This window comes from Phaethon lepturus, unplaced genomic scaffold (assembly GCF_000687285.1).
Source record: "Phaethon lepturus isolate BGI_N335 unplaced genomic scaffold, ASM68728v1 scaffold4987, whole genome shotgun sequence".
Classification (NCBI taxonomy): Eukaryota; Metazoa; Chordata; class Aves; order Phaethontiformes; family Phaethontidae; genus Phaethon; species Phaethon lepturus.
The window spans coordinates 38,688-53,382 of record NW_010549654.1 but is presented as its reverse complement, the minus strand read 5'-3'; the positions used below and the strand labels follow the sequence as shown (position 1 = coordinate 53,382).

The window sequence follows — 14,695 nt, the reverse complement described above, 5'->3', positions numbered from 1 at the left end:
CTTTCCCTAAGACAAGACCAGTCTGGGTGTGGGGATCCTAAAGTATGAACACATATTTATGGGTACAAAAGCAGCAGTAGATGCTACACTCCTGGGAAGGACCAGACAGGTTGTGTTTGCACAGATCAGTGGTTGACCGTGGGTTTCATAGGCTAGATGCATGTGAGAGGTGTACTTACCTCCTGAGACATGCTCTCGTTCTTCCTGGGAATCCTGGGTGTGGTTGTAGGATCCTAAGTTATACACAGCCGGGTACCTGTGTGACACTATCCCACTTTTTCTGCTTCCCTGTTCCACTTTGTAGCCCAGATTTGAGTCCCTTGCACCTTCCTGCCCACTGCTAATCGGTGGGAGAGGAAGTGGGGTGAGCTCAGCTTCCTTTGCTGTCCTCTTTGTGGTTGCCTGTTGCCTTGGCAATTGAGATTGTGGACAGGACCAGTGAGTCCTGACTGTAGAGTCATGGCTTTTTTGATGGTAGTTGGATTATTTGAGAACCCAGCTGGTGGGAGGCCCCTGAGGTTTCACCCAGAAAGAGTCTTGCAGGGCTGGGATGACTGTGTGAGAATGGGCTCATTGCATGGGCATCCACCACGCAGAGTAGGGATGATCCCTGATGAAGCCACATGGACTGACAGTTGTGCCATGTCTCTCTCTTCTCCTCTCATACCTACTGGTTGCTCAGAGCCCACCGGCACTGAGATTTTCCATTTGTTCCTCATTGGGAAATTGAAAGCTGTTGCTGTGATCCACAAGCTCTTCTGCTCCTTATTGCATGGCCTGATAGAGCCCACAGAGAGGTCAAAATTCCTCAATGCATCATTATCTCTCTGCAGGCTACTACAAGAACAACATCAAGGTGGCTGTGAAGACCATGAAAGAGGGCAGCATGGATCCTGATGCCTTCTTGGCAGAGGCAAACTTGATGAAGAGGCTCCAGCATAACAAACTGGTCCGGCTGTATGCAGTGGTCACAAAGCAGCCTATCTACATTGTGACAGAGTACATGGCCAATGGTAAAGAGCCTCACTGACTTATTTGTTGGGTTTCTGCAAAATCACATCAATGATCTGGCTGGTACTCCCATCATGATGGGGATGAGGAGGAGGGCATTGTACCAAATCCGTAAGCAGAAGGACTAAGTGATCCACAAGTTTGTTTCCAGTACTGGAAGGGACTTTCTGGGTGATGAAATCTTGCTTCTCATGGACTCGTATTTCATAAACTACTTCACAAGATGGTGATGTTATATTTGGAGAATATTTAAAGCTTGCATCTCCACTGTTCCTACTGGAAGTTTGTTTCAGATTTTTACTCCCCTCACAATGAAATTGTCCTTTCCTTTGTCCCTTTTTTCTATAAGGCTTTGAGTGAAGAATGACCAGCACCTTGCAAAAGGTCTGTGCAAAATAGAGGGGGAAAATGGGCTGCATTTGGGAACTGTCCTAATGGAAGATGCTCCAGCAGACACTGGAGGTTCCTCAGATTTTCTCTAGGCAGATTTCTTGTATATATTCAGAGAAGCACCAGGAGGAAGCAAATGCATAGGCTTATTCAGAAGAGTCACAGCAGTCTTTCCTTTTTTGCAGGGTGTTTGCTGGATTACCTGAAGACAGAAGAAGGAAGCCAACTGAATCTCCCAAAACTCATTGACATGTCTGCTCAGGTTAGCAAACAGCCTCTGGGACACAGGCTCAAGACCATGATTTGTTATTGCCTCAGTGAAATTCTTGCAAGCCTGAAGTCTGTCAGAGCATGTATTCATGGAGAAAAACAGCACCTCCTGGTGTGCTCTCTTAGGGTTTCTCTCTCAGCCTTCTTGTGTTGATGTGCATGTCAGCTCAGCAATGCTCTGCTGTCTTTAGGGCAGCCTCTGGGGAAACTAGTGCAGTGCTAGAGAACTGGGGGTTGTTTTTTGGTGCTTGGGTTTGTTTTCTTTTGTTTTGTTTTTCTGGCTTGCTGAGCAGGAAATATGTCTTTTTCTGGTTTTACCAAAAAGAAGAAAAAACTTAACAGAGAGACTTTCAATGTAGAGACATGCTGGCTTTCAGCAGTTCTTCCTTTCTGATGATTGGGCATAAAGGATGTTCTGACCCTCAGATCTGGCAATATTGCTCCTTATGAGAACAAACATTTTCCTTTGTAGGGTTGTTACCTTCTAAGTGTCCCCAGACTGTAAGTGTTAGTAGTTGCAGCTATACCGTAACATTTTAGTCTAGAAGTGCATCTAAACTCAAACAGGTCAAAGTTAGGGAAACCACACCTGGGTGGCAGCATCTTGGCAACAAGTTGTACATGAAGGATGAGGTTGGCAAAATCACTCCACTTGAGTCCTAGTCAGCTGTTGACAGAACTTGGCTCACCCAGAGCAGAGCTAGGCTAATTTGGGAAATACTGAAAAAAAGCTGTGAAGCATCAGTGTGACGGCCAAATACGGTTATTTTGATGTGCAGGTCTGGGATTTACCCATAAGATCACTCACCCTCTCTGGGTCCAAGTGAGCCTGAGCAAACTTGTAAAGACTGGCCACTTGGTTCCAGCCATCATACAGAGTTATTTTATAGTCCATTAAAAAGCCTGAGCTGGCCAGAAGCCCATCCACTACAGTGGTCAAATAGCCCCCACAGTGGGCACCATCACTGGGATTGAGCATGTCCACGTGAATGTCACCTCTCCATGGACCAGGATAGCCAAATGCAGACCAAACCCACACACCCCAGCAATGTAATACCCCACACAAGCTACCCGCAGCACATGGGGTAAGAAGGATTTTGCCCATCCATCAAGACACGGGTGTCAATCGGAAGGACAGCTTTCATTGATCCCCCTCCCACCCCAGCACCACCTCCCCAGAGCAGGGATTCAATCAGGGCCCAACAGACACCCAACTCTCTTGAGTGCAATTTTGGATCCAATAGCATCCGTCAGAGTTAAAATTAGAAATCTCTGGGCCAATACACTTGATCCTGTGGTCAATCTTGAGGGTACATGCTCAAAAGCATGGACTGGAACGGGCCCATTGTCGGGTACTATCTCATTAACATCAGGACAGGAAATTACATCAATCCTTCCATTTTCCACTGCAGCAAACAGCACTTGCGCTGAAGGGGTGTTGACACAGGTTAGAAATGCAGCATTGGAAAGTATGTGTTAGTATCCTGTTTAAAACCACATGTAAGTCGAGATGCTGATGTGAATCTCTACAGAGTGGAAAATTGCTCTGCCCTCACCCGCAGGCACACAAAAGCTTTAATAGGTGCTAACCATTATTAGCGGGGGTTGCGTGCATCCACTCACCCTCCCGATAAATGCCTAGCCTGAATCTGAGACTTGACTGACAAAGCAACTTTGCAATCTCTTTTTTCCATAGCACCCAGCAATAAAAGATTGCTGCCATTATTCATCGGGGCTTGTCACACACCAGGGACGTCCCCAGGGCTACTCCCTGCTCTAAGGAGCTAAACAGTGAAAGATGATCTGGGGAGAAAAAACCTCCCAAAAGAAAGTTTGGAGTTGGTTGAAGGTGACAGCACATGCCCAGGACAAGGGATTTGTCCAGGGACAAATCTCTATATCAGTCATATTTCTATGGATATCTGGGTCTTCTGCTCTGTTGCATCCCATAGGTATTAGAGGGGAACTGTATTGTGTCCTGGGTCCTGCACAGGGAAAGAACACACCAGTCTCAGCTTTATTGTGGAGGCATCTCCAGGGCTCTCCTCCCCACGCCAAAGCAGACCAGTGAGGGAGAACAGAGGAGGTGGCTGAAGAACATGTAGTTGTCCTAGGTCTGGACTTTGTCACTGTGACTGAGGGACAGATGAGCTTTTTGAGGTTTTTTTTTTCTTTTTTTAATTCACATATTTAATCTGGAACGTTTGTGATTAAAATCCCAACTAGAGGGGAGAGTCTTGTGGCAAAAAACGGGAATCCAGTGATGTGGCTTTAGGTTTGCTTCAACTTTCTGCATATCGCTACGGACACGACTCACAGCCGTAACTTCTGAGCAAAACAGGGAGTCATGTTTCTGTTCTGCTTGACGTGGCTGCTTAAAGCTTTTGGAGGCCGGGTGCACGCTGGTAGAGCTGCATGTATGCACACGTGCACGGGCAATATCTATTTATCTTTGTATGTGTCTGTCTACCTGATCATCTCCTTGATCTATCTGTCCATCCACAGAGCAGCCCTATATGCATGCTGTGCATGATTTTGTAAAGGTGGGTGAGACGCAGGCAGGCTTGTTGTCATGGGGAGGTGACTCGTGAAGACGGACGCTTCCTCCTCTCCTAGGTGGCCGAGGGAATGGCGTACATCGAGCGAATGAACTCCATCCACCGCGACTTGAGAGCCGCCAACATCCTCGTCTCAGAGACGCTCTGCTGCAAAATTGCTGATTTTGGCCTGGCCAGGATCATCGAGAACGAATACTTGGCACAAGAAGGTGGGTGCCGTTCCCAGCATTGCCTCACCAACACATTTCCCTTATCTCCATCCCTCCGGCCGTGCAGACGTGCCAAGGTGTGGCATGTCCAAGGGCTGGGTGGGGAGCAGGCACGGGGCACTACTGCCGATGGCGCGAGACCAGAGCCCCCATTGCTGCCCCTGTCAGCACCCAGCGGCAGGCAGAGCAAGCAAGAGAGCCAAAAATGGGGTCCCGGGAGAGGGAGCAGGGCTTTGGGACAATAAAGACTAAGTGAGGTTTAAAGGGGGAGACGGGGAAAAAAGTATTTTGGCGCTGGTTGTGTTACTGGAGAAATTTGGCCTCTAATAAGGAAACCTGCTGCCTGTGCCTACGTGTTCACAGCGAGTCTGTCCGAAGGGAAGGAAATAGCAGTGTAACCCAGTCACGGCTCACCGCGGGGCTGCAGAGGGCATCTGGAGCCACGAATCTGGACCTAAAGGCGGTTTCCAGATGTCCCAGGCAAACTGAGACCTTTGCATCTACCTTGAGCATCTAAAAAAGAACCAAAACAAAAAACCTCCTAAAAAACCAAAAAAAGGCATACAAAACCCAGTATCCCCCACGTTAATGTGAAATCTCCTTATGACTCCACCTGCGAAACCAAGCCCCTTGCTTAGGCTGAGTCTCTGAAATGGTGCAGGAGATCATGGCCAAGAGAGGTGACAACTGGTTTGGTTGGTACAGAAGTGCATCTACAGCCATTTGACAACAGGGTTAAGTCAAATTTCTCTGGTGGCAGCTTTTTCTCTGTACTTTGAGGTCAACTATAAGATTGTGTCATTCAGATTGCAAAGAGTCTTTACAGAGCACCAGGGAAACAAGCAGAAAGTATTGGAATAGAACAATTAAGTCTGGCAAAAGTGTCACTTACCAGAAGATTTTAAAATTTTGGAAATCCACCCTTTCTCTAGAGATGAGTTGAAGCTAAAATTCCCCGTAAAGAATACTCTGGGGAAAGGAAATCAAATAGATTTTTTTTTTTCTCTTCTAAGATAGGAAACTTTTCTTTCAATTTGCTGTTCCCAAAATACTTTATGATACAAATTATGCCCATTTCAACATGTAAAACTATTTCAAAGTAGTAAAAGCTCACAAATGTAATTTGTGAAATGTCATGAAAGGGTACTGTGAGATTGTTGCAGTTTTTTAAGGCAGTTTTTATCCTTAAAATAAGTTCTGATGAAATTAATGATATAATTGTGTTAACATACCCAAAAGAGCTACATTTCTGGTGAAAAACAGTTCCTATCAGCATTTTTCCAGCCAGCTTTCATCTGAGAGAACAACTGCCCTTCTGTCTACTTTGGATAATTTTTCACTTCACAGACCGCATTTCTGAGCCTCGTCAGTCCACTCGTCAGAAGGACGATGTGCAAGAGCAAAGGCACTTATTTCACACACTACCTTTGGGCTTTCAGTCCTGAAAGGATATATACAAACAAAAATGTTGTTTCCTCTGCAGTCGTTAACACTTTCTGTTCCTCCTTATCAAGGTGTTTGGGGTTTGGTTTTGGGTTTTCTTTTTGTGTTGGCTAAACTGAAACTCCAGTCTTCTGGTCATTGCTGCCAACAGCGTGCAAAACAAGAATTCAGTGGACAAAACAAATTGGGATTTTTTTTGTTTTGAATATACCTATGCAGCTTTAAGAACTGGATAATTTATATTCGCTGTACCATTTATGCACGTTTGCTAAAAGCAGCCCCCTTCCACTGATTGATTTTATAGAGAATAAAATCCTACCATTGTCATCCTCTGATAAAGCCACTCAAGGCATTGACTTTGAATCACAGAATCACAGAATCATTAAGGTTGGAAAAGACCTTTAAGATCATCAAGTCCAACAGAAACCTTGGTCTACAGGGACCCACTGTATTCCCTGTGGCAGGTTGCTAGCTGAAGAGCAATGGGTCTCTCACGAGAGCTCCTTGATCACAGAATCACTAGGTTGGAAAGGACTTTCAAGATCATCAAGTCCAACCATTAATCCAGCGCCACCATGTCCCCTAGACCATGTCCTGAAGCACCACATCCACACGTTTTTTGAACACTTCCAGAGATGGTGACTCCACCACCTCCCTGGGCAGCCTGTTCCAATGCCTGACCACTCTCTCAGTGAAGAAATTTTTCCTAATATCCAATCTAATATCTCAACCTTGATGCCCAAGGGCTGTGGCAGGCACATGCACGGTGCTGGTCCGTGCTACTGTTCCTGGCTCCATTCCTGAGATCCCATTGCTAAACACACAAGAGGTGCAAAGGTGTTATAAAACTGTAGATTCCTCTAACTTCATCAGTAGAATAGTTTACGTAGCTTTTTTTTAATAAGCATATCATCAGTTAATTAAGGCATTAAGTTTTTTCATTATTTGGCTTCCTTGTATCCGTATCTATGGATGCTTATAAGCATATACATATGAAAAAATCTTTTAAGACAAAATAGCCTTGATTGCATTGGAAGAAGAACCAACAAAGGCAAAGACATGCCAGGTAGAAATGACCTTTTTATAAAAGCAGGAGAAAAACAGCAATTACTTTCTTCTGCCCTTATCTCCATAACTCCACAGTACCATCAGTAAGTCCCATCGCAGCCCCCGACGCAGTCAACAACCCGCAGGACCCAGGGCTCGGTTTTGGGGAACTCCTTACCCATGCCTGTGGGAGCAGAGGGAGATGCCGTACCTCTACGTGCTATTTCCCTTTGCTTCCTCTGGACAGGTGCCAAATTCCCAATCAAATGGACAGCGCCGGAGGCCATTAACTTTGGAGTTTTCACCATCAAATCTGACGTGTGGTCTTTCGGGATCCTCCTGACAGAAATCGTAACCTACGGCAGGATCCCTTACCCAGGTACAGCGTGCTGCGAATACGGGTGAGCGTGCACCAGTTTCAAAGCATCTAGTACTGCTTTATGCTTGGAGACACGTACCCACGTGTGTACACGTGTGCCCAGACACACCCCCCCATCTCTCCATGCTGGGTTTCCTCTCCTAGGTTCCCACGAGCCTCAGTTGTACCTGTGTTAGGAGAAACCTGTAGAGGGGAGTCAGGGAGCGGGTGGAGGGAAGGAGTGGAGAGAGCAACCCTGAAGAAAGGATGATGCCCAGATACGGCCCAGCATCACGGTCCCTCATGCCCCTCCAGCCCTGCCTGGCTGTGAGCTATGGGGAGCACTAAGCTTCACCCCCAGGGTGCCGAATAACTCCTGTTGGGCTGTGTTTCCCTCCAGGGATGACCAACCCCGAGGTGATTCGCAACCTGGAGCGGGGCTACCGCATGCCTTGCCCAGACATGTGCCCTGGTGAACTCTACAACATCATCCTGAAATGCTGGCGAAACAAGCCCGAGGAGCGCCCGACCTTCGAGTACCTGCAGTCGGTCCTTGAGGACTTCTACACTGCCACGGAGAAGCAGTACGAGCCAGAGCCTCAGCAGTAAGCCATGGTCCCACCAGTGCCTGGGGACAGGTCTAGAGCAAAGCCATGGTCCTGCACAGCCTGGTGATGGCTCACTTCAGGCCTTTCCCTTCCTCCTGCGTACCACCACGATGCACTCGGAGACAGAGGACAAGGAGGGACATGAGGGAGGTGGATGCTGCCAGCTCTGTGGTTATCGTGGAGGCTAAAGAGATGCCTGAGAGCTGGCACAGCTCCTTCCCCACCCACCTTGGAGGTCTGTACCCACGTCACAGATATCGCCTCTGCCACGAAGGACAGCAGACTCCTTCATGACCCACCCAGAGAAGGAAAAGCCCCTCAGCCCTGCAACCGCAGCCCCAAGAAGAGGGCACCATGGTCAGGCTGGTGGTATGGGGGGTGGACAATCTCTCCCCCCCTTCCGATGCCACTGCTGGCAATACTGCAACGCCCTTCGTGCCACGGGCAGGGGTGGGAACGTGTCCTGTCTGCACCTCCTTGGGCCACGCCAGGCCCCCAAGCTCTGGGGCAATCTCTCCAGGTGATGCCACCCCTCTGCCCCAAGTCAATAATAAAATACTGGGTTCGACCATTTCACGTGTCTTTATTCGGGCCTCAGGGCGAGAACTGGCCCCTCTGCTTCCCTTGCCCACTCCCAGCCCACGGAGGAGGAGGGAAGAGGCCGCGGGGCTCCCCGGGCAGCTCGGGGCGATGCTGGGGGGGTACCCGGGGGTGCGCACAACCGATCGCGGGTCCAGGCGGTCCTGGGGCCTGGAGGCAGGAGAGATGTTCGCGGTGTGGCCACGAGATGTCCCTCCTTCCCCGCAAATCCCCTGGCTCCTGTCATCCAGCTGGTGTGGGGGGATTGAAAATACATATACTAAAATATCACAAGAATAAAAAACACCCTCCCCGCTTTGCTAAGCCCTTCACTGCACAAGCTCTTGGTGCAGCATCGGTGCACCACGCCAGCCCCACGGCAGGTCCCGCTCCATGCCCAGCACCAGGAATGTTCAGATGCCCTTTCCCTGCTCTCTGGTGCATCTCTGACCCACAGCTCCGGTGAGAAGGTCCACATTAGGCTGCAGGCTGGTCTCTGATCAGCAGTTGCACGGGCTTGGGGAGTGGTGGATGGAGAAGTAAGGCACAGATGGTAGAGGTGAAGGGGTGTTAGGACCACAGGAGTGAGCACCAGGCTGGGACCCAAGTGGACTCCCCTTCGGATTATGACACTGAGCAGCATCTCTCTCCAGGGTCTGCTGTTTTCTACACCATGAAGCAGATGTCTTCTGTAGAGGGTGCTTTTCCTAGTGTAACAAGGATGCTACAAGAAAGAAACAGCAGACATGACCCCCCCGTGTGCCAGAAAAAACACCTGACCATCACCAACATGTGACACTGAGTTACCTGGGCACATCACTGCTGCAAGAGAGCCTAGAAGGAAAAAGGATGGGAAGATTCAGAACAAATCCGTAGGGACAACTGGGCTGTTGGCAGCTACATTCAGTCCAAGGCCTTGATCTTCAGTGCCATAAGGCACCTGTCCATTGCTTGGGGTGAGACAAAATCCTGCACCATGATGCCAGCGTCACTTCCCAGGTGTTTCTGACGGGGCAACATCACTTGTGTCAACGTGAACAGCACTTTGCCTGACTTCAAATGCTGCTCGTCCCTCCTTTGCAGATCCACAACGAGAAAAAGAGCACACAGGGACTGGTTTAGCATTCACAGGAGGCCAAAGTCTCTGGAGATTGGATGGGTTGCACAGCTTGGCAATGTCATTCCCTGCATTCTCAGGAGGCAAAGGGGTGAAATAGCAGAAAGCAGGTGTCCCAGACCAGGATGAAGGGAACTGGGTGAGATGATACACCCTCAGAAATCCTAGACCTAGTGGAGACATCCTAGACATCCTAGTGGAGACTAGGATGTTTTCACAGGGCTGCTGGGTAGGGTCCTATGGGACACCTGCACCCCTCTAGGACAGCTGGAGCTGGATGGAAAACCTTAGGGTGCGGAAAAGAGCATTACACACCTGTGTTCAGGAGGTAGGATTTTACCCCCACAAAATGTCCAAACCTGGATGTGAATCAATCCCTGGTGTCTGAGAGCTCTTTTCTTATCCCACCCATAACACATCTGATCTGCAACTGTTTTCCACAGCAGCTTCACTCCTTGTGGAAGAAGATGAAGTTTCTTCCCAAACGTTTCTGTGAGCCATCAGAAGTCATCTTCCAATTCAGCATGAACAGCTGGGGAGCAGCCATGTGGCCAGGGCTTGGGCATGGTTACGCAGATCTCTTCACCAAATCACCAGCAAACCTTGTCCACCCATCTCCATCTACACAACCTGGTTCCTGGGCTCCCTGAGCCCAGTGCTAGTAGGACCTAGTGCTAAATTTAAGATGAATCAGGGTTGGTCCAGTTGTTTCACAGCTCCAAGGAATAAGTGGTACATGCTATAACTATACAAAACTTGTTTTAAACAAGAAGCAATTATTAGCCATTTATTCAATAATTTCACTGGAGTTGAAGAAACAGCCTTTCTCCCTGCTTGAACTCCAGCTTGGTCTTTCACATTTACCAGGAACTCCATGCAGGACTAGCAGATTTCTATTAATGAGATGACATACTGCAAACAAATACAAATGAAAGATATACGACGCCTTGGCTGCAAATATTTTATTGACTTGAAAACTGTGGATCATTTGTGCTGGACCAAACCAGAAAGAAGAGTTACAGGGTGTCTGCTAAACACTTGTGCATTTTGTTATCGCCCAAGGCCAAAGAGTCAAGTATTGTAGCTCAATTTAGAAAGGAAATGGATATTTTTATGGCCAATAGCAATGCGTAGCCAAGCCCAGAGTGAACACAACAAAGAGCTGTGCTTCCTCTGCACTGGACACCACAGCTTTTTTTGTTAATGCTGCACAAACAATTGTTGAGTTTCGTTCCCTGCCATGCCTGTGATAAATGGATGGGGCAGACAGTCACCTGGCTGCATAGTCATGTCTGCTTCCACCACAAAGCCATTGCAGAAGCCCCTGGCAACACTTCCTTTGCTTAGGGGAGCGGGGCTGGGGGCTGTGCCACCAACTTGGGTCTCTCTAGGGGGTGGAGGGAGACTGTGAGCCCCATGAGCAGCCATGGTTTTATGCAACAGCCACCAAAACCACTGGGAAATGGACTCCACAACTCCACCACAGCAGACATCAGTCAGTTGGAAAGAAAAGGACCTGCATTCCAGTCCACATCATGGACATGTCTATCAGGGACCTCAGTCAAAAACCCAGGTGAGAAGTGGGATGCTGTGTCCTGTGACCTCCAGTCCAGGAGGCAACTGTACTCCAGGGGACCAGGATGTCTCCAACAGCCCCAGCAATCTCTGCAAGAACCCCTTCAACCCACCCATACCTACCTGGCAGCATAAGAGGTGTCTCTTCATCATGGGTGAACTCCACTGAGAGGCTCACAGGTGGGTCTCAGAGCAGGAGAAAAGTGGTAAAAGTGACCCAGGCTCTCACACTCAGTTTGTGATTCTTGACTGATCTGCAGCAAGGACCCTATCACTCGCACAAATAGTTCAGTTACAAGAACCCTGTGAAGCTACCCAAGAAGATCATGTTGTTTATTTTGCACAGGCATTGTGCTGTGCAAGGTGTTTTACAAGATAAGACGCAATTCCTGCCGAAGACAGAGTACGAACTCTCTGAATAGCCAAGGCAAGAATTAAAAGAGGTACTTAAAGATACGTATCTTGCATGACAACCAAGAGAGTCCTTTCATTTCTTCCCCAGATGCCAGGTGGTCTTTCCAAAGACCACTGGAATGGTCTTTCCAAGTCTCATACAGAAAGCCAGACTCCACTATTGTTCTTTGCTACTGCTTTCCCTATGCAGCCTTGGTCCTGTTACTTCAACCCCATCCTCTGGGATTTCTGGTTCCACATCCATCTGTGCAGAAAATGCCTGGTCTTCTGTTGGTGTTGAGTTCATCTGCATTAATACCCTCTTTGCAAGTGGTTTGAGGTGCTGGAGGGAAGGTTTCTCTGGTGTTTCTCAGCTCTCCACCTAGCAGATGTGGAAATATCCCTATGGCTGCAGTGTAAAACCTTCTGCAGGCAATAGCTGTGCACTGTGACATGGAAAAATCAGCAGATGCTCAGAGAGAGGTGGAAGTAAGAAGGAGAGCAAAGGAAAACCAGTGAGAGGGCAGGGCTGTGGGGAGCAGCAGCTCTGAGCAAATCAGGTGGCTTCTCTGATGTCTAGTAAAGGGTGAGCTCCAGCTGAGGAGCATTCAGAGCAATGTCGATTTTCTCATGTCTAATGAAAGATTAAGCATACCATACACTATAGGCTCTCTTGAATGCCTTTGGGAAGCTGGGTTAAAATCAGAGGAGGGCAAGAAGGAGGTAATGGAAATGGAAGAGCAGAGAAGGGAGAAGGAAGAGGAGGGAGCACATGACCCTACCCATGGGATAAAGACCTGGGTCTTTTCAAGGAAGGCTCCTCTACCCTCTTCTTTTCCCCTTTTTCTTTGTTTTTCTTTTTAACACCCTGATCTGCCTAACTCTGACTCACACTGCAACAATGTGTGTGCAGGATTGAGCCAGAGCAGGGGTAAAGAAGAAAAGTCCATTACATTTCCATATCTCTGGCTAATGGGGCAGCTGGTACTCTTTTTGGGAAGGAGGTTGCCCAGCAGAGAGAGGTCTGCATCTACTTTCGCAGGCTGCAGCTGGACCCTGGAGGTCTGAGGTGGGCTTGGTCAAGTGGTATAAAGCAAAAGCAAAGCAGCAACGTATCACAATCATGTCTTGGGAAACGAGCTTTTTTCAATGTCATCCCACGCTATGCTCTTGTTTGGTCCTGAGCAGAACAGAATTGGCAGCCCCAGCCTCTCGACCAGTGCATGCCAGTATGTACCAGGAGCTCAGGACCTCTCCCAGGCTGACAAAGAGCCTGGCACCCTGAGGATCCGAGTGTCCCCACCCGCTGCTCGCGGGGCAGGGTGCCTGGAGCTTGCTACGCTGTCACCAAAAAGCAAGGCAGGGCCAGCAGGGAAGGGAGGTGGTGGGGAGCCCTCACCTTGCTCTGGTTTACCTCCACCCACACACGGCAGAGCAAATATCCCCTGGCAAATACTGCAGAGTAAACAAGGGCATCAATGTCCTGCCAGGCTGAGCTCTGGTCTCCAGACTGCTCCACCAAAGGGAACAATGACCACTTTTTGGCCAGGAGGGCCCCTCGCTGGCCAGGCAGCTATCTATCCTAGTGCTTACAGCCAAGGGAGACTTCATCTGTCTTGCTTCTCCAAGAAGGAGTCTTGGTTCAGAGCATCCCCAAGGGCTGGTGAAGCTCCAGGCTGGGTCTGAAAAGTGTGGGCAGCCATCCCTGAGCACCCCCTAACCAAAGGAGAGGCTGGGACCAAGGCCGTGTGAGCAGCAGAGAGTAGAGATGTGTTACTGGTGTGAAGCAGAGACAGAGTTCCCAGCAGATCTGCCCAAGGAAAGGACTCTCCATCCCCAGCGGCTACTCAGTGCAACGTCCCACCTCTGCCGGCAGCCAGGAACCCCCCCCATGGATAACGAAGCTCAAGGGGAGCATTTTCTTTATACAGTCAGGGCCCATAGCTGCTCCAGAAAGGTTTGTGGGATGTGTCAAAGACACTCCCTTCAGTCCTGCTGGGTTACAGGCAGGAGGGCTGGAGCTGTTTCTGGATGATTGATTTCTGGATGATTGGCCATCCCTCAGTGATTTGAGTTAGGTGTTATGACACCATGTCTGGCTCAGAAAGTCTCTAAATTGCTGATTTCCATGTTCTGTTCTCCCTGGACTCTTGCTCCCCCTTTCTTCCCATGGTATCTGCAATTGCCCACCGCTGGAGACAGGCTATGACCTGCCATGGGTTCTCCTTTTCTAGGCTGCTTCCAGACCTCCTTCCTCCAGAGTTCCCTTCCCCACCAAGCTGCTCAAGGTCACTCCCAGTTAAAATTAGCAGCTTATTCAGCGTTGGAGAGAAGGGACAGCCAATGTCCCTGGCCCGCTCGCAATCCTGGGAGCTGGCGTCAGGGGATCCAGCTCCAAGTCCCCTTGGAGGTAAAGGAGCCTGTGCTTGCCCTTCTCGCAGTCATAAGCGAAGGACTTGCAGCCAGAACACCCTCTCTGCCTTAAATCTGAGCTCCAGATCTGTGCCAGCGAAGCAGGAGGAAAGGAGCATCTCCCTGGAGCCTCCAGTTGCCATCATCATCCTCTGAATGCCAGATGTCACCCCTGTTGTACCCAAGCCAGACGTTTCACTGGTCATAATTATCTCTGTGATAGCAAGAGACCAGCCTTTCAGAGCTATATTTAACTCATCCTCACCTGATCCCTCTTCCTGGCCTTCTGACCCTTTTTTCCAGGGCAGACTGAAGCCACAGGGTGGAGACAGCAGAAAGGCGGCCATGGCAGGGTGATGGGAGCTTTGCTGTGGCCAGTCCCCTGCCCTGGGTTGGGGATGCTCAGGGGGGTGACATCTGGTCCACCAGGAAAAGGCACAGCTGGTAAAGGGAATCCAGGCCTCCATCCCAGCTTGGTGCACAGCCCAGGGAAACATCCCCGGCACGATGCAGCGGTAACACGCATAGCTTGTCCCTCTCGTAACGTATGCACCAAAATTTGGTCTCAAAGAGGAAGAGCAATCTTCTCTCCCCGATCTACCCAGTCAGGACATCTCCTGCAGGCTGAACTTGACCCTCAACTGGAACATCGGGGCAAGAGCCGCTGGCAGCTGATATGGGGAGCAGAGTGGTGGCAGGAAAAAAGGAAATCAAGTGCACCTCAC

At 49.3% G+C, this 14,695-nt stretch overlaps 1 protein-coding gene across 1 annotated transcript in view; it reads left to right on the top strand.

Annotated features, from left to right (window-relative positions):
• Positions 1-7,963, top strand: part of LOC104623268 (tyrosine-protein kinase Blk-like) — a gene marked incomplete at its 5' end in the record, with an annotated part of 8,854 nt that extends 891 nt beyond the window's left edge. The window contains 5 exons of the mRNA XM_010290308.1: positions 834-1,013; positions 1,587-1,663; positions 4,288-4,438; positions 7,176-7,307; positions 7,687-7,963. Of these exons, the coding sequence (XP_010288610.1) occupies positions 834-1,013; positions 1,587-1,663; positions 4,288-4,438; positions 7,176-7,307; positions 7,687-7,895 (749 nt within the window). The remainder of the gene's footprint in view (positions 1-833; positions 1,014-1,586; positions 1,664-4,287; positions 4,439-7,175; positions 7,308-7,686) is intronic.
• Positions 7,964-14,695: the final 6,732 nt, after the last annotated feature.